Source organism: Trachurus japonicus, chromosome 1 (genome assembly GCF_045865225.1).
Source record: "Trachurus japonicus isolate A0001 chromosome 1, Traja_1.0".
NCBI classification, from domain to species: Eukaryota; Metazoa; Chordata; class Actinopteri; order Carangiformes; family Carangidae; genus Trachurus; species Trachurus japonicus.
This window is the reverse complement of record NC_140907.1, coordinates 778139-796932: the sequence shown is the minus strand read 5'-3', so window position 1 is coordinate 796932 and position 18794 is coordinate 778139. Positions and strand designations below refer to the sequence as shown.

The following is an 18794-nucleotide window of genomic DNA, read 5'->3' as shown; positions in this document are numbered from 1 at the left end:
GATATAAATGGGTATCAAAGCTAACTAGAAACATAAGCTAATTGTTAGAGTAGCATGAACTGAATAATTTGTTCATTGCTGCACTGTGCTTCATCCATGATGTATTTCTTGCTATTTTCTCTTCATCAGCCTGTTAATTAGACATTTGACTCATATATTCCTAAATCAATAACTTTTTAAGACTGGTGATGTCAATTTAAAGCGAAAAGATGGATTCCCATGAATGTTTGAGCAGATATTCATGTTCCCGGGAGGATGAAGCCCACGCTCCCCTGCTGTTCAGAAAAAGAAGACTGTTGAATAAAATCTGGTGGAACATATTTATGTAGAACTGTCATGTGCTTGGTAAATGTGTGACCTGTACCTTAATTTCTTTATGTGTAGCCGGTGGTAACATTGGATGGGAGTATCTCATACACCTTCCCCAGCGAGGGAATGCATACAATCACAGTGCAAGTGGCTGCAGCCAACAGCATACTGCAGGATACCAAGACCATAGCAGTCAAAGGTCAGTGTTTGTCTTCTGATGCTCCAAGAGCTGATAAGAAATCTGTCACATTGACATTGGTACTTTTTGGCTTATCATATTTTAAAATAACACAGTCATCTGAAAACAGTTAAAGGGATATGCCAACATTTTTTTTCGTGTCTTGCCTCACTCCTGAGTCCATGACAAACGGATAGACACCATCCTTTCGACTGTGCGTGCAGTAACAAGGGAGATACGGGCAGAGCTGGTGCACCGCTAATTAGCTTAGCTCAAACGCTGGAAGTGCATAGGTTAGCCTGCCTCCTACCCGAGCCAAAATCAGCAGTCAGAAGCTGATTTCATTTTAGCTCTAAACTCTGTAAATATATCACTTTATCGACCTTTCAAACATTTTTAGGCGAGAAAGTAGCCGTTTAGATCAGCAGTGTGTCGTTAATTTGTCTAAATACCAGCTGTTTTCAATTTTGTTCGGACGAATTTGGCGCTACTCAAGCTAGCCGTTGTGACCAATAAAACACCCGTTGCCCTTTACATACAGAAAACCATGACGATAGAATTTGTGCTTTTACTTTGAAATAGGAAGCTAACCTACCCTCCATGTAGCTAGCTTGAACTAAAATAAACCGTCTTTGCTTGAAACCTCCATTTTGACCGATCTCGTCCTGTTACCGAAATTTGACCGCTCAAGGTGCCTTACTGGAGAGTTTTGTCAGCTCTGAGACGAAGATCGGCCCACCGGTTTCTGTTTAGAGTTGTTGAAGAGTTTCTCTGACGACTTTAGGTGGAGGCAGGCTAATACTACCTATGCACTTCCAGTGTTTGAGCTAAGCTAATTAGCGGTGCACCAGCTCTGCCCGTATCTCCCTTGTTACTGCACGCACAGTCGAAAGGATGGTGTCTATCTGCTTGTCATGGACTCGGGAGTGTGGCAAGACACAAAAAATAAATAAATGTTGGTGTATCCCTTTAAATACATCAGAACACAACATTTCCCTGTTGTTGTGTGTTGTTATATTCTATCATTCTTGTAAAATGTATTTGACTTAACATACCGTTAAAAAATTTGAAATGAAAAAGATCCACCAGTACAGTAAGTGATTGTAAAAGCCATGATGTATTACTGGTGGATGGGTTTGCATCTGGTACATTTAGCCAAAGGAAAAGAAGCAGGGGATATGAGGAAGTCTTTTTTTCCATCAAGTGTTAACTACCTGAAATTCAGCTTGAGCAAAATGACAGTTGGTACAGCTCCCTAAGAATAACGCCTCCGGATCTGAGTGAATTAATGGCTGATTCTCTCCCCGACTCTCCTCGACAGAATTCTTCAAATCTCTACTTTTATCTTTCTCCCCTAATCTGGATGAGTTCAACCCTGACATACCGGAGTGGAGACAGGACGTGGGGAGAGTAATTAAGAGAGCTGTGCTCCAAGTGAGTGATTTTTTATTTCCTCTGTCCCTCTGCCTCACTTCCTTCCACCCTTCTTTTCTCCCTCTTCTTTCTTTCTCTCTCGCCCTGCTATCTCTCAATTATTTCCTATACCCCAATTGCCTTTGCTGCCCAATACTCTGGGCCCATTGGTGCGGGAAGAAGAGAATGCTTCGGGCCACCCTGATATTCATCGTCAGACAGGTGTGAAGGTGCCTCTGCTTTGCTTTCCTCCCAGGATGCCTTCATGAGCACTGATTTCTTCATTTCAAAAGTCAAAGTCAAAACTCGAAGCGTGATAGCGACCTGCTAGTGATGATACCTGTCACTGTGTCTAATGCCTGCATGTGTGTGTGCGTGTGTGTTTGTGCACTTAAATGTAGGAGGGGTGGAGGAGCTCTAAGTGTGTGTGGGAAGTTCAGCCATTATTGATAAGTGCTACTCATCTCCTCATTCACAGCTCATGAATAGCGGACTGAATTTAGTGGTGCTGTGCTTCGGTCATCTTCCCAACATTTGGAGTGTTGGAGCTGCAGCTGGTTGCTTTTTGGAGAAACATTTCAATGAGTGAAGTGGATCTCATGCATAACCTGGATAACCCAGACTGACCCCCATGCTTTTCAGCTAATTTACCTCTCCCTGGGTCGTAATGTCATTTAAAGTAAAAGGCTTGTGTACGTTACTGATCGCAGGAGTCAAAGATAATTGGAAAGTGAAATGTTATGAGTGTTTATTCAGTTACGTTTGTTTATTATTTGGATGAAATCATGTGGATGTGAATAAAATGTTGGGTAACACTTTGGATTAGGGAACACATATTCACCATTAACAAAGTGCTTATTGATATGCATATAAGTAGCTTACTAGCTCCTTATTAGTAATTATTAAGCATGTATTGACACCTTATTCTACATAGCCTTATTCTACCTCTATTACACCATGAATTAAGATTTTTCCTGATATTAACTCCTAATTATGGCTTATTCATTGTAAATTAATGCATTGTTGTTTCTGAATAATGATGTGAATAACCAGTGGGTTATTGGGGCCTTGTACAGGGGCAGTAGCACAAGAACAGTAATTCTTCCTTTATCACTCTGAATTAGTATAGCATTAATGCATTAATTTACAATGAATAATTAGGAGTTAATATCAGGAACAATCTTAATTCATGGTGTAATAGAGGTAGAATAAGGCTATGTAGAATAAGGTGTTTATACATGCTTAATAATTACTAATAAGGAGCTAGTAAGCTACTAACCCTACTACTATGCATATTAATAAGCACCTAGTTAATGGTGAATATGTGTTCCCTAATCTAAAGTGTTACCAAAGAATGACTGGGCCCACAGTGCATGGACTGTGCCTGCAGGCTACAGCGTTGTATGGTTTGATGGTAAGGTGCCGTTTTATCAGTGCAAGTGCTTTTATTTTAACAGTAAGACAGTTTCCATCTGCCTCTGTGATGCAATGTCAGCTTTCTGCTATGTATGTCATAATACAGCTGGCAAAAACAATGTGGGATTAACAACTGGACAAAGTGGACAACTGTCCTGAGGCCCTGGACCTCCACTCCTCTGTGTTTACAGTGTGGCAAATATTTTTGTGGTAATTTGGTAAATCAGACGCTTTAATACTGTCTGCAGCAGATGAACTGAAATGAGAGGGGTATACATGCTGTTGTCACAGGCTCTCAGTTGAAATCTAATTTTAAAACAGGTACTATTTCAAATTATATTTTGATTACATGGTGCATATTCCTAAATTAATTAGTACTCAAAAAAAGATGTTCACATTTTGTATGCCTCTGCGCCAGCGACAGGCATGACTAAAGGCCTAATGTTTTCAGATGGTCTGTCTGACCTATTCTAAGTGTCTTGGCTTAAATTACTACTTGACCTTGTGTGAACTGAGCAGAATGTAAGGACGAAGGTCATAGTCACAGTGACCTCACAAAATAAAACAAATATTTGTGCCCATAAGTCAAGAATTAAATAACTATCTAATGAGTTACGATTATTTGGACCTGGTCAAAGGAGCCTTATAGTTTCTCATAAATAAAATGATCCACTTACAAATTTTAGTAGCGGAATACGGAGATGATGTGAGAATCTGACCAGTGAAAAACAGGCCAATGACTATGTGGGACAAAGAATGGGCCAGCAGTTGAACGTCCTGCTGGGTTCTACCTGAATGTTGAAGTCCTACAGAAAAGACCTGACAGCTAAAAACATCTCCGTTTTAATAGAACTTTTCCTAACAGTGTGATGGCACATGTCATATCAACTCCTGCTTATAAGATACTGTAGAATAGGAAGCGGTCTGTAAGGGACCAATAAGAGCGCATTTACTTGCAACATGCTTTGAAAACTTGGGAATATCTTTTCAGAGCCATTATGTAAATAAGGAACTATTACCACAAGCAGAACCTCATAATATGAGCAGCTGAATATTATTTTGAGTCATTTCAGTTTCGCTGTATCCTATAATCAAGGACAGAAAACAAATTATGAATGATTATTAAATGCAAACTGTATAAAATTAGTTGTAAGTAATCCCAATTAATTATATGAAATTAGTGATCAGTCGATTTTTGCCCTCAGCATGTTCATTTGCATCTTTATTAATCGCTACATCAAATTATAGACCTCAACACCCAGTCTGGGCCCGAGGGGAGGGGAGGAAATCTACTTTCAGGCTCAGACAGATCTGTACTTCAGGGCTCACGCGTGGCCATGTTACTGCCATACAATGACCGTTTACTTTTGGTTGGTTTATTTTCAGTGAAACGCCTCCATACTGAGTTGTTTTGTCTTCACTATCATGATGCATAAGTTCTTCTTTGTTGATACGATGCATCAGCTCTAAAATCCCACGTCCACAAATTTTGTAATCAACAAGTATGTTGACTGGTATAGTGTCACTTTGGTGTGTTTCCATCTATTCACATAACGTTGTTATTGTGTGATATCAGCTTCTCTTTATGTAAAGGTCATACCGATGCTGTGGATCTGTGTGTATGAGGTGGTGGAAGCTGAAACAAGGTGCATGTCCAGAGTAAAGTGAGGACAGGAAGTTGTGTGTCCTATATGTTCATTATGGTTTTGTTTGTTTACATAGTTAACAGTTCCCCAGCCACCACTCTCACATTACAATAACAGCTCAAACTCACAGAGTTTACAATGTTCAAACTCCCCAATTATAGCTCTCTTGAAGCTATCAAGCTATCGTCTCCTTATTGCTTCCCCAAAGGCTCCGAGATAGTTTACTTAGTAAATCATACAGTAAGTGTTATATTCTCATCTTTACACATGACTAGAATAAACTTTAGATTTTATATTATTCCTCTTATAATAAAAACTATCTGGATTTCATATACAGTAGTAGCATTTATTTGATGAATACATTTCTGATAATTAGCATTGGTTTTAAATGTTAAAGTGTTATGCAATGGTGGTATAAAAGATATCCTTGAAGCAAAATGCTGGCAGCATTGCTCATGTAATGAGAACATCAGTGTAATTGGTCCTTAGGCCGCCTTTTTGGTCCAGAATGAGAAATCTGAGGACCTTTGTGTGGATTGCTAATTTGATACACACACCACACACTCATACACACAAGAGGAGATACCCCGTCATGTTCTATATCAGATGTTATAGATCCTCAGAGGATGGATCCTGTTGACTGGTTCTCTCAGCCAGACCTGCAGGTATGTTGTTTCCAGGTTGTCTGCTTCCTGTGGACATAATATCTCAGTGACACCTTGGCATGGGGACATGAGGGGGAAAAAATTGATGGGGAGGGGGGTGAAGTTTCTCGAGATCCCTGAAAAAGTCCCGGTGGGGCTTGAGATTTACTCTGTGCTGATTGGTCAGACTCAAAGCAGGATGCGACACTAAGAGAAAGCCCCGAAATAAGCGGCAACCCAACGTTACTAAAAACGGCCGGAAAAAAGAGAATTAACTCATTAAAAGACGAGAGTAGCAGTAGGCCTGGTAAAAAAAATTTAAAAAAGAGAGAGAGAAATACGGGATTACGTGACGATGGAGACGGCAGAAAAGAAAAAAAAAACAACAACAGATGGCAGAAAACAACAAGAAGAAGAGCAGTAAAAAAAATAAAAAACCACTGCACACAAACTGTCGCACGTCGCCATAAGAGCCCAGTGGGTTCCTGTCTGCAGTGGAGACACGGCCACCGAGAGGACCGAGTGAGAGGACGGTTCCTGTAGAAGTTCCTACCCCCTCCTTTTACCAGGAACTCCTGCAGTGGAAACGCGGCTAAAGTTTATACTGTTTATACTGTACACTGTGAGTTCAGTGGTGTGTCATAAGGATTCGAGTCATGTACCATAGATAGTTGATTGTTTTTTTTAGTGTTTGTTGTGGTTGAAAGAATTGCCCCCATAGGTTAGCATTGTGACTATCCCTAGCGCCGTCTAACCATGGTGTAACTCCGGTTTGCCTGCATCAATTTTAGTCGCGTTTTTTGCCCCCCCCAACACTAGGTGACCATCATGAAAATGATTTAGGGGTCAAAAATGACCGGAATTCTCCTTTAAGGATGATTACATGCTGTTGGCAAAAGGTCAAAGGTCAGGGTTGTGATAACATGTAACAATGATCCCAGTACTGCTAAGTGGTTAAAGGCCAGCTTCACTTGTCCTCCAGATCATACAGTTTTGTAAACTTATGACCTGGAGGGTCTGGATGCATTGTTTAGTTTTGTGTTGGTTGTTTTTTTTTCCTAACTTCTGCTGTCACCGTTTTCACCCACTCAACCACCCATTTTCTCATTGCTAATCATACCCATGGCTATCATTTGTCCACATCTTTTCTTCTCAAGTAGTGACTTCTGTGCTTTAAAACTGATGTGCCTTGGTTGTCCTTTCTGGCCACAAAGCAAACATAAAAACATCCCAAGCTTTAAAATTAAGAATGATCACCGCCCAGGCCCTGCTTCCTGTCCTTATGTGACATGGCTCAGGGCTTAAAGTGCTTTTCTTTTTTTAGTGTTACAAACAAACATTATCTTGGATTTGCCTCTTTATCAAAGGAAAAATAAGCTTTTAATATCCTTGAAAACTGAGACAAAGCAAGAAAAACATTTACCCATTTGTTCTAGTTTATATGCTTCAAGGGAACAATGCACTTAATTAATTTGATGTAAAATTTTCTTGGTGAAGTTGTCCTGCTCTTATTGATGAATGCAAAAATGTGTCCAAACAATCTATCACTAGAAGAAAAAAAAGAAGATTATCAACATTTTTAGACTCCCTCCTGTTCTGTCATGTCTGAAACTAACAAGTTTGAAACTTTATTGTATATATTTGACTATATTTTTTGGCAAACTATTTTCTGGCCCATTTTTTTCTGTTGTGACAAACTCAGTGCCAGCATATTGTTCTGCTTTACAGAATCCTACCTCTACTCACCTTCCCATTACATTTCTACGTTTAAGAAAGAACATCATTTATCCAGCTTGTTTCCTCTCCCACACACATAAATGGACACATCATGGACCTTGTTTTTTCACGCAGTCTGAATATAGTAAATACGTGTGAAAGATGTGTGTGATCGTAGCTGTGTATTCTCTGACCTTAACTGGATCCTCTGCTCCTGAAAATCAGGGTCCAAAGTTGGATCATTAATCTGGCTGCTGCTGCTGTCTGTTTGACCCATGTATACTGATTGGATTTAATGACACAGACGTTTTTAGCTATTCTACTGTTTTAAGGTTAGAGCTGTGACATCAGCAAATAAAACTCTCCTGTTTTCCAACCAATGTCCTCTCTACTGCGCTTCGTAAATGCTATTTGATTCCAGAGGAAGGGCTTACTACCATATAGAAAATAAAATTATTATTCCCTCCATTTCTTTCTGTCATCAACCATGACTGAGGTAACCACTATTCCTACATTGTAGCTGCTCTGGAAGTCCAAGATGCATGGGAAAATCAAATGCCGTGTCTGGGTTATAAATGTGAATCAAATAGACTCAAATTATGTTAACAAGACAAAAATCTAATAATACATAAACTGCATCTTGACAACAATAACAAACAACAAACAATAAGGATTTTGCTTCATAAGAGAAAATTATGTTTAAAAATGCCACTCTTACATTGACTCCAATTGTTCCCATGAGAGCAGAATTCAAAATGTTCTCAAAAATTTAGTTTTTGAGATAAAATTCTGGAATTTGGCAAACTTCATCAACCATGACTCTAAAACATTGTCTTTTTTTCAGCACTGCACTGTAGGCTCAATTTTTCAAGTATCAAAAAGCCGGGGATGGTCTGAAGATGCAGTGTAGCAGTATTAAAGTATACATTTCGGTGAAAGTTGCAAAACTGTAGCACATACAGTTGGTTTGGTAGGAATTTTCAAAGTTTTTAATTTTTTGAAATAAAAATGGCAGCAACTTCAATTTGTTTGACAGGATTTGGTCAACAGCATTCCACACAAACCATATCAAGTCTCTACTATGATGTCAGCTGATTCTAAGGAGGCAGTTTCAGTTTTGTTGGATCTATCATCTGCTGTTAAGGGCCTTTCACACCGAAAGCGGCAGGCGGCGGAAGGCGGCAGCAAACCCATTCATTGTGTATGTGCTACCGCGGCGCACTGGCGAATGGCTCTGCGCCGAGCTGAGCGGCACGCGAGGTGGGCGCATGCCGCGGCGGCGCGCTGCGCCCGTATTAAAAAATGTTTAATCTGGGCACAGCGCGCTGTGACGACATCTCGGCGCGTCCAATAGGAGAGGATGTAGTGGAGTCTGAAAAAAAATCAGCCGCTTGCAGAGAGAAAACAAACGACCAGACGTTCAGTTAAAGTGACGGGATGCATGAAGTGAGTTGTCATCCTCCTGAGGATCAGACCAACTCTCTCTAACAGGCTGTTAAACTGCTCCCTGCTCAGCCTGACGCTAAAGTTCACCTGGAAGCGGTCGTTTTGTAGCTCCTGGCGAACATATCTTTGCATATACCCCCCCAAATCCTGTCTTGTTTGTTTGGTTGCTCAGCAACTCGCGCCATATGTGTACGCGCTGCCGCCCTGCTCTGCGCCTGTCTGCGCTGTACCTCGCGGTGGGCGCAGCGCATACCGCGTTCGGTGTGAAAGGCCCTTTACTGTTGACCATAATATCATTGTTAACAAACTAAACTGAAACTATGCCTTTGGGATTATCAAGTGTTCTTGTTTGTTTATCACAGACAAAGGTAAAAAAGAAAACCTTATTTTGTCTGAGCTAAACGAACAAGAACACTTGGTTTACAGGCTATTAATTAAATAATTAACTGCTTGACCAACATCAAACAGTGGTTAAGTGACAAATACTTGCAGCTGAACTGATAAGACAGAAACACTAATTATCGCCCCTGAAAGCAGAATTCCTCAGATTGATTAACTCCTATGTGCTTCAGGAGTTTAGATGTTGTTCTTGATTCCGTGTCCTTAGGTCTCTTCTTGTGCTTCTGTATTATTATTAAGTCAGTATAAGGTCCTATATGAATTAATTTTACTTGACTTACTTACCTCTCCACTGTCGACAGTAAATGAAAATATGTTAACAATTAATTAACCAATAATTATAGATTATGAAACTGATACATTAAAAAAATATATTTCATTTATATTGAGAAATGTTTTTTCTGAGTCATGTGTGTCATTATCAGCAACATAAGTTATTTATTTCCAGGTACAACAACACCCAAAGGCCTTTGTGCTCTATTCTTATTGTGACACTGAAGGTTTAATGGCCTTGCTCCTAAAAATGATAAATGAATGGCCTGAACTGAAATGCATCAAAGTATTGAAGATGGAGATGCTGCTTTTCTACCTTGAGGGCTGAATGTATATAAATCCAGTCAGCATCAGGGACTCACAGCCAATTATATCCTGAGTGAGAGTTTGAGTACATAATCAAGCTCTCTTAGGACTAAAAAGTAACTTCTCAAGAAGTGTTATACTGACATGTCAAGATCTGCTGTGGACGTGTGTTTGAAATTAAAGCGTACTGATTACACTTGAAATGAAATGTGCTATGGATAAAAGCGTTGAGCCTTGCCTGACTGTAGTGTGTCTGATCTGCAGCCTGTGAGCTGGTTCAGACAGTCAGACTATACTCACATGCTCTTCTCAATGGAACATCAACTGTGTCCATCACATCTGTTTCTACTCTAGTTTCTCTTAGAAGATAGTCACGATTGCTGTGTCTCTTTTTTGCGTAAGTGCAACTATGTGACTGCTTTGCTGTGACATCAAAAAGTTACAAAAGTCCTGACAGCTGGTTTTAAGGTTCACTTTCTCAATCCGGGCTGTGTGTATTACTCTATGGACTGACAGCCTTTGATATTTTTGCAGTATTAATATAGATCATGGACCTGCTGTGATCAAGGAAAACATGAAAATCTTTTACAATGATCCACAGGTTATGACAAGGCCGTAATTACCATAAACATTGGGGGGGACATAAGAGAGAGATTTGGCCCCCCCTAATGTTGACTCCATGGTTACGGCCTTGAGTTATGATGTTCTGACTTAACTTGTTACTATGACTTTATGGGTACGTGTTTTTAATTTGAAGCTATGTAACAATCACCTGTCACAATGAGCTAACTGAAGAAGCCTATATTTCTGTCTTGCTGCAGGTGTCTGACTTCCCGGAGGAGCGGTTCCTAGTAGCTGTGTTTCCAGGAGTTCCAACAGCAGCTGAGCTCTTCTTGTTACCTCACAAGAACCAATCAGAGGGCAAGAAAAAGAGTGAGGAGGAGCTTGAGCAGGTTAGGGGGCCTATGAAAAGATTCTCTCTCACAAATGAAAATGAAATCTTATCAAACAGAATTATTCCTCCTGCTAAACACCTTGTTGTAACTGTTTTACAGGTGTCTGATGTCATTGTGAGTGCACTAAACCAAAATCTGGTGGAGTTCGAGCTGAAGCCTGGTGTCAGGGTCATTGTATACAACACTCAGTTAACACTGGGTAAGAATCTTTTGTTATCAACCATAAAATAACTTGCTTAAAGGGACATTGTGTAACTTCTCCTGTTATCTATTCATAAAAAATGTATTATTTGGTTCAAAAGTATGTTTTTCATAAATCAGTAATCAAACTGAAGTGTTCCTTTCAGCTCTGAATTAGCCGTTCATATCATTCATATCTACATGGAGCGGGTAAGCTCGGTGCTGGTTGCCATGTTGTGTCGCCATGTTTTTACGTTCAGTGGCAGCGTGACGGTAGGAAACCACGGAAACTCAGCGGAGACACCGGAGCTGTCGGCTCAGGTCGAGGTGGTGTCTGTGCGTTACACTGATGCTGCATTCACCTGCAGTCAGGCAGACGGCCGTCGGTAACAAACCAGATGTCATTTTAGTCACAGAAGTCCAGAGAAAGCCGGTAAAACGTGGGTCAGGTAAACAATACGACATCGCCATGACAACATATTGTCACATGTATTGTTTAGCCTCGTGCTGACAGACCACTTGTTTACATAGAGGCTTGTTTATGTCGTTACTGCAGTGGCTGTCCTCTGTCTGCCGTCTGCCCAATTTCAGGTGAATGCAGCATGAAAAATACGATTGAGTTGCTTGCGATATACAACCGCAACGCTAGATGGGAGTAATTCCTACACAATGCACCTTTAATTATCCCCTTGCATTTCTTTGTTTCCATTTTGAAGCAAACTGTCATAACAGTGTTTGATAACAAGAATTTCTTCTTTGGTTCAACATTTAAAATTCCTGTAATTCTGCTGCCATCCAGGCAAAGGAACACAGGGGAATATGGGAGGGGTTTGATTATAAGTGGATCTCCTTGAGACGAGGGATCTTTTATGCCTGCCATCAAAAACTGAACATCTGTTCTATTTCTTTTACCGCCATCCAACCACAAAATGAGTGTTACACTGAGTATAATTATGTTGATTATTTAGTCCTTGAGAAAGAACACTGTGCAATCTAAGGGTAGGAGTCATTCTCAACTGCAGGAAATGGGAAGGTGGGATGACATTCACAACCCTCAAAAATGTAGAGCTACTCCTGCATAATAACAAATTGCTGTTATAAGTATCAAATCAACGCTAGATTCATTGAGCCACGTTGATTGTAAAAAGCCCGGCTGCTCTGGGAAATGTTTTTTTTAACAGGCTCAGGCTTTGGTAGTCCTCAGCAACTCCTGTGCTTCCACTGCTGGACAGATCTCGCAGTGTACTCATTGCTTGGCTGGTTTTATTAGACACATGGGTCTCTGGAGACACAGCCAGAAGTTGTCTGTAGCTTGAAGTGCTAGGTATTAACGGCTCTGTGACGTTCTGTGGTGTGCTGCACTCTAATGACATTGGAGGTGTACCCGGTTGGATCCCTCTTCATATTTCACCTCCCACGAAAAGGTCTAAAAAGCCTTCAAGCTGCTGGAGAAAGGTCAGCTGCATGCATGCCTTCATCCGTGGGCTGAAGGGCTCAGGAGCAGCACAGCAACAGAGGGAACAGCAATGCGACTTTCCATCAGTGACAGACATCAATGCACTCTTAATAATAATGAGAGGGATTTAATTTAACTTAATGAGCAAAACTATGTACTGTGATGTTAATCATATTAATACTAAGTAGTATAAGTATTTATATCTATGCTAAATCAGAACCAACTGGACATGCTCAGCGTTTATTATGCTTTTCACAGAGCATGACTGGATGTTAACTGTAATTGTACCATGCAGTGCACCTATGTGGAAGCATCTGCATTCAATATGTTTCTTCTCAAATTCAGCATTTTCCTTTAATTTGTCACATGAGAAAAAAAATACATAAGAAACAGCACTATGATGTAAATGTATCAGATCAAAGTCATGTATTTGTAATACTGGAAATCTCTCACTTTACTTTGATGCTGCTCACAATATTTAAGGATCATTATAACCACCTACAGCTGACACATACACAGTTACACCAGGGGGTTCCTCCAGCTTCACTTTGCATGTTTCATTTATTATAAAGGGCAGTGCACTTTGAGTTACATGATTCTTATGCAATTGTACCAGATTTAGCCAAATTCTAACACACGCGCTTCACCCACTGTATTTGTTATGTTGGGACAGTGGATGTTCCTTTACATCTGTTCATGTGCAGCATTTATTTAAATGGCATTCTTTTTTATGTTGGTGGATGTAAATTTGTCATTGAACAAAACACACACGAATAGACAAGAATGTTAAAGGAGAATTCCGGTCATTTTTGACCCCTAAATCGTTTTCATGATGGTCACCCAGTGTTGGGGGGAGCAAAAAACACGACTAAAATTGATGCAGGAAAACCGGAGTTACACCATGGCTAGACACCACTAGGGATAGCGACAACGCTAACCTATGGGGGCAATTCTTTCAACCACAACAAACACTCAGAAAACAATCATATATCTATGGTACATGACTGGAATCCTTATGACACACCACTGAACTCATATAGTGTACACTGTACATTATATGAGTTCAGTCCCTGTGTCCCTATTTACAGTATAAACTTTGTGTTTTTGCATGTAGTCACTTACCTCAGATAGCCGAGCGCCTTCTCCCCGCCACAGAAACAAACACTTTTTCTTGTTGTGATGATTTCTTTACAAAAATAAACGGTGGAGCGGTGCAGTGGTAATGTCCAAAATATCTCTGATCATTTATTTTTGTAAAGAACTCATCACAACAAGGAAAAAGTGTTTGTTTCTGTGGCGAGGAGAGCAGACGCTCTGCGATCGAATAGTAATGTCTTTCCAGGATGTTTCAGAGTTCGGCTATCTGAGGTGAGTGATTACATGCAAAAACACAAAGTTTATACTGTTTATACTGTACACTATATGAGTTCAGTGGTGTCTCTAAGGATTGCAGTCATGTACCATAGATAATTGATTGTTTGTTGAGTGTTTGTTGTGGTTGAAAAAATTGCCCCCATAGGTTAGCGTTGTTGCTATCGCTAGCGCCATCTAGCCATGGTGTAACTCCGGTTTGCCTGCATCAATTTTAGTTGTGTTTTTTTCCTCCTTTAAAGAACATGTAACAGCTGCAGCAATCCCCCTCCTCTCTCCCACTCCCACAGCACCCTTGGTGGACTCCAACCCTCGACACAGCAGCTCGGCCATGCTGATGCTCCTATCGGTGGTGTTCCTGGGCCTGGCGGTGTTCCTTATCTACAAATTCAAGAGGCACTACAACTTTGTGGTTACTTGCACCTGCTGCACATGCAGCACACTCATATAGAACCATATACAGTATCTATTACAATATCCTCCATTATTGATGATGCCAGATTGGCCACAGTCTGGACCAATCAATTACAGTTATGTTTGGAAACCTGATTTGACAAGTCCCACTAGACGTTGTAGACATACTTCCAGTACTGCAAGGCATGAGGCACTCTCTCTCACATACACATGCACACACACACACACACACACATACTAATCGGTGATAAAATGCAGAGAAAAGGACCATTAAATGGTTTAATATGCGGGTGCCGTGCCTTGGCTGTTATTTGCAGAATAAATTATTCATACTCAAAATGATTCTCTTGAAAAGTCGGAGGGAAATGGAAAAGCTGTCATTAATTATGGATATGAAATTTTTCCCATTAGTCTAAAGAGGATGCATTTTTCAAGAAGTCTCACAGTTGACAAAACAGAGCAATTAATAACCAAAATGAATAGTAATTGGAAATAAATTGGTTAGTGACTAAATAAAGATGTACTGTATATTGGATGTTGTAAATGTAGATGGGAAAAGATACCAATGCTACTGTAATTTGCCTATAAATTAGTTAGTGAAGTATGATTATTGTCACCGCAACTTTGAAAGAGCTTATCGGCACAAAGCTACAGGACGATTTTCTTTGAGGTTCCCAGTTAAATATTTAAGGGAGTTTTTAACAATTTGTCATGTTAAAGTGACTGACATTTTGCCTTCACTGTAAGAAAGAATCAATATATTATAAATATGTTATTCCTTTAAAATGTTGCTAGAAACACAAGATGGTTTTCTGACACTGCTCTTTTTTCAAATCTTCAGAAAAATACCTTGGATCAACATATATGCTGAGGTGAATCAGGAGAAGGAGCAGGAGATGATCGGCTCAGTGGGCCAGGGCGACAGCACGCCTAAAATCACTCTGAGTGAGTTCTCCACATCCAAGGAACTCATGGAAAAGGAACTGGATTCCAGGGTCAAAAGTACGTATGGATGCAAAATGTTTCCCTGATGATATTTCTGTCAAGTGCAGAGACAGTTTCATGAAAGAGATTCTAGTTTCCTGATCAAAGACAGGATTTGTTTCTTTGTGATGGAGATAAAACTCGTCCTGCTAATGCACAGAATTAATGCGTGCAGATTCAGCTCCAGGCACACTGTTGGCATACTATTGAATTAGAATTATGTTTTAAATAGAGAATTGGCAACTTGATCTCCTTTTGGCATGTTTTAATTATTCCTAGAAGAGGAAAGTAGTTGGAGCCACAGAGTAGAGACATTAACCATATTCACGAATAGATTATAGCAAGACCTGCAGTACTGAGGACAATGAATAATTAATTAAATCAACATTATTTAAGTATGCAGCCTAAGGATTGAATAGGCCAGCAGGAACACAGTGGCACTGGCCTTAATCACTTTTCTCTTTGGTCACAACATGACTTATTTAAAAAAGAATATTTCAATCCAGTACAGACGCAGCAGGTTTTCAGAAGCAAATAGAAGCAGAGTCCTGCTTCCTCTCACCTTACTTGACACAGCAGTGCCAGTCGGAATCAGCTCAAATCCAGTGTGGCCTCCGCAAGTCTCGGGTCCATTCACCTCTGTGATGGTTTTCAGAATAGACAAAGCTCCCGTAGTTTCACACTTTTAGAGAGCAAACTGATTCTGACCAGATATTGAAATTCCGAGCTGTCAAGACCGGGAAACACATGTGGCGCATCAAAGCCATGAGGATTCTGTTTTGTTCATCTGAGTGTCCATCATTAGTGTGAAATTTATTTATACAAATGTATTTATACAGACTTGCATGGATGTCATTATCATTTGCATAAAACCTGTTTTCCTCCACAAAGCTGACTGAGCATGTAATGAAATCATGTTGCAACTTGACTTGATTGGTTGGTGAAGGAGGTCGAGACTGATACTCTCTAAGACAAAATAATCACAACTGCTAAACAAGGTGCTGCACTGAGATGATAGAATGACTCCACTTTAATGTAATGTAAAATAATCATTATATAACAGAAAGGTGAAATCCTGTAATCTGATTGGTTGTTAACTAGATATAATGAGTGTATACCACAGCTACTATTCTAAAGATTTATCACAGCATATCACTCTGCGTCAGGGAAGTATGAATGGAAATTTGTTGTCATGTATCCATGAGGGGTGGGACTATTTTTTTTTATAGTGGGGCTATTTTATTAGATAATATGTATTTCTGATAAAAACTACATGCTTTGTGTCGGGCCGAAGAACGCCCCTTAGCTGTGGTTGTGATGTTTTGCTTAATTATTATACATTTGCAAAACACAGTGGAAAACCAGAATAGAAACAGTTCTGTACTTCAGCCTTTATGTGCCCACATACAAACGGAAAAAAGACAAGATTTAAATATAGCAGCATTAGAAGAGGATCTGAGAGCGCAGAATGAATTATCTCACCATCTTAGGTCGACAATGGCACATTTCCTTTATTTCCATCAGTGAAATGGTAAGGGATGATATTTTTATGAGTGTGATACATGTTGCTGTCTGGTTTCACACTGTTCCACTGATCGAGGGTTTGTAGCAGAACGTCTGTGCCAACACAGAACGCACAAACTGCACAGGAAGAATTGTAAACAGAACCTTTGATTGCTCACAAGAGAACTCTCTTAGGGCAACAGAAAATCATTCGACTTCTTGATAATCCATTATTCATTGTGTTTTATATTTATTTGTTTGTTTTTCAAGCCAAACACATGTCAAAATTACAGTTAATAATATTTTCCTCTGATGATTAGCCAGAAAACAGCTGGAGGCACTAGAAGCATATCTAAAATAAATAATAATAATAATCAATGCTTGTGCAAAAGAGACAAAGATATTCAGATATTTACTCCCTGATCTCTGCAGAACCTCTAAAATATGATGCTTTCCATAATGTGACTCAGACCCCTTCTCTAAAGTTCAACTCCCACAGCAGGACAGATTTGAAGTGTCCAAGCTACCCCTAATAATATCATGTAGGAATCCTGTCAGAAGTCTTTCTGTTTTGTACATTATTAACTCCAATAAAGACAAAATTTAAAAACCAAAATTAGCTGTGAAAATAACAAGTGTAATAATTATATGCCTCTTCATTAAATTCAAAGGTATCATAACAGAAGAAGACACATTTTCAGAATGGTTCACTTTCTACTCTCAGTGATATTTCACAGCTCCACAGCCTTTGATTAGCATGTTGGAACCTTAGTAATTAACACTGTGTCAATATCAAAGACATTTTTTTGTTTTACAGGCCTTTAACTAACAGTGCTTGTGTTTCTTCTTTTTTCTCTTAGGGGGAGTTGGAAACGCATGCGAGAGCACAAGGGAGATTCCAAACTGTACTAGTGTGTGAAGCTGGATAAGGCAACAAGTTTCTGTACAGAGCAAAGTGTTACAATGTTGGGGGTTCTCTTTTTCTGTTTTGTAATTCTCAACACAACTGATGTTAATAGTTTTCTAAGGGACCTCATTTATACAGACTTGCATGGATGTCTCGTTCAACAACATCCATGCACTAAATGTCAACTTACTCAATGAGATTATTGTAATTACTGGCAAAACTTACTCAGTTTTGTGGATGTATAAGCTACATAACAACATTCATTTACAGAGTGAAATATCTTTCGTCGAAAACCTATGAAGAGTTATGTAAATTTCCTAAAGAGTTTGCTTTGAAAATCATTTCTGCCTATATATAGACTATACTGTCTGAGTCTTCAATCAAACAGGGAATATTATTGAAATGTACAATATCATCATCTGTTCTGTTCAATGTATATATTATTACTTTCTACATGCTCGTAGTCTGAGTACCATGGCAATGACAGAAGATCTCACAATGGTCTGTTTTTTGAAAGTGTGTTTAAAAGTCAAACATTACTTAAAGAAATCAACTTTGTTTCGCTAAGGTCCTTGACTTGTGCATGTAGTTACTGAGGACACGATTTCTGTGTTGTAGATAGGCAAATGTTGTAAATAGTAATTTTCTAATCATTCATCAAAAGACCCTAATCGATTTTGCTGAGACTTCTGTTCTGCTCTCATTTTCTTTATTTACACTGGGGTGTGATATTTACCTTGAAGACAGCATTTATCTGTTAATCAGGTTAATGCACCAGAACTGTATATTGGCGTATTACAGATTTAACTTCCACCCATTACCTGGAAATGAAATGAAGAGGATCAACACAAACATGATCATGTTCAGTGTGTTTCTATTTCTATTTTCATCAAACATATACAGTAGATATTGGAACATTTTTTAAAGCCTCATGGGAGTCTTTAAACTGTCTGAACCAAACGTGATCATCATCACTGCTTTTGCCTTTGACTCGACGGTCGTGGTCTCAGAACAAACGCTGAATTACAACGATGTTCCTTCAGGTTGTGGCTACCAGTGATCAAATCTCAACATGTATTGGATGAATCTTGACATTCGCAGTATCCATAGGATGAATCCTTCTGCTTTTGATAAACCCTGACTTTTACTTTTAATGCTACCATGAGGTTGAAATCAGTGTTCATAACTGAGATGTCCACAAAGTTGATCCTGACCTTTGATGTCTTTGGGATGAAATGTAAAGACTCTGACTGTCCCCAGTTGTTTCATCATCAGGT

General features: G+C 39.5%; 1 protein-coding gene and 1 long non-coding RNA gene across 2 annotated transcripts in view; both read left to right on the top strand.

The window, feature by feature from the left end:
* Nucleotides 1-18196, top strand: part of sorcs3a (sortilin related VPS10 domain containing receptor 3a) — a 272255-nt gene extending 254059 nt beyond the window's left edge. Inside the window, exons 21-27 of the mRNA XM_085792439.1 lie at nucleotides 385-508; nucleotides 1809-1921; nucleotides 10568-10699; nucleotides 10802-10901; nucleotides 14000-14105; nucleotides 14965-15125; nucleotides 17471-18196. Coding sequence (XP_085648565.1) covers nucleotides 385-508; nucleotides 1809-1921; nucleotides 10568-10699; nucleotides 10802-10901; nucleotides 14000-14105; nucleotides 14965-15125; nucleotides 17471-17529 — 795 coding nt within the window. The 3' untranslated portion in view covers nucleotides 17530-18196. The remainder of the gene's footprint in view (nucleotides 1-384; nucleotides 509-1808; nucleotides 1922-10567; nucleotides 10700-10801; nucleotides 10902-13999; nucleotides 14106-14964; nucleotides 15126-17470) is intronic.
* LOC146991054 (uncharacterized) overlaps nucleotides 1-18794 on the top strand; it is a 607823-nt gene that overhangs the window by 539265 nt on the left and 49764 nt on the right. The window lies entirely within an intron of this gene.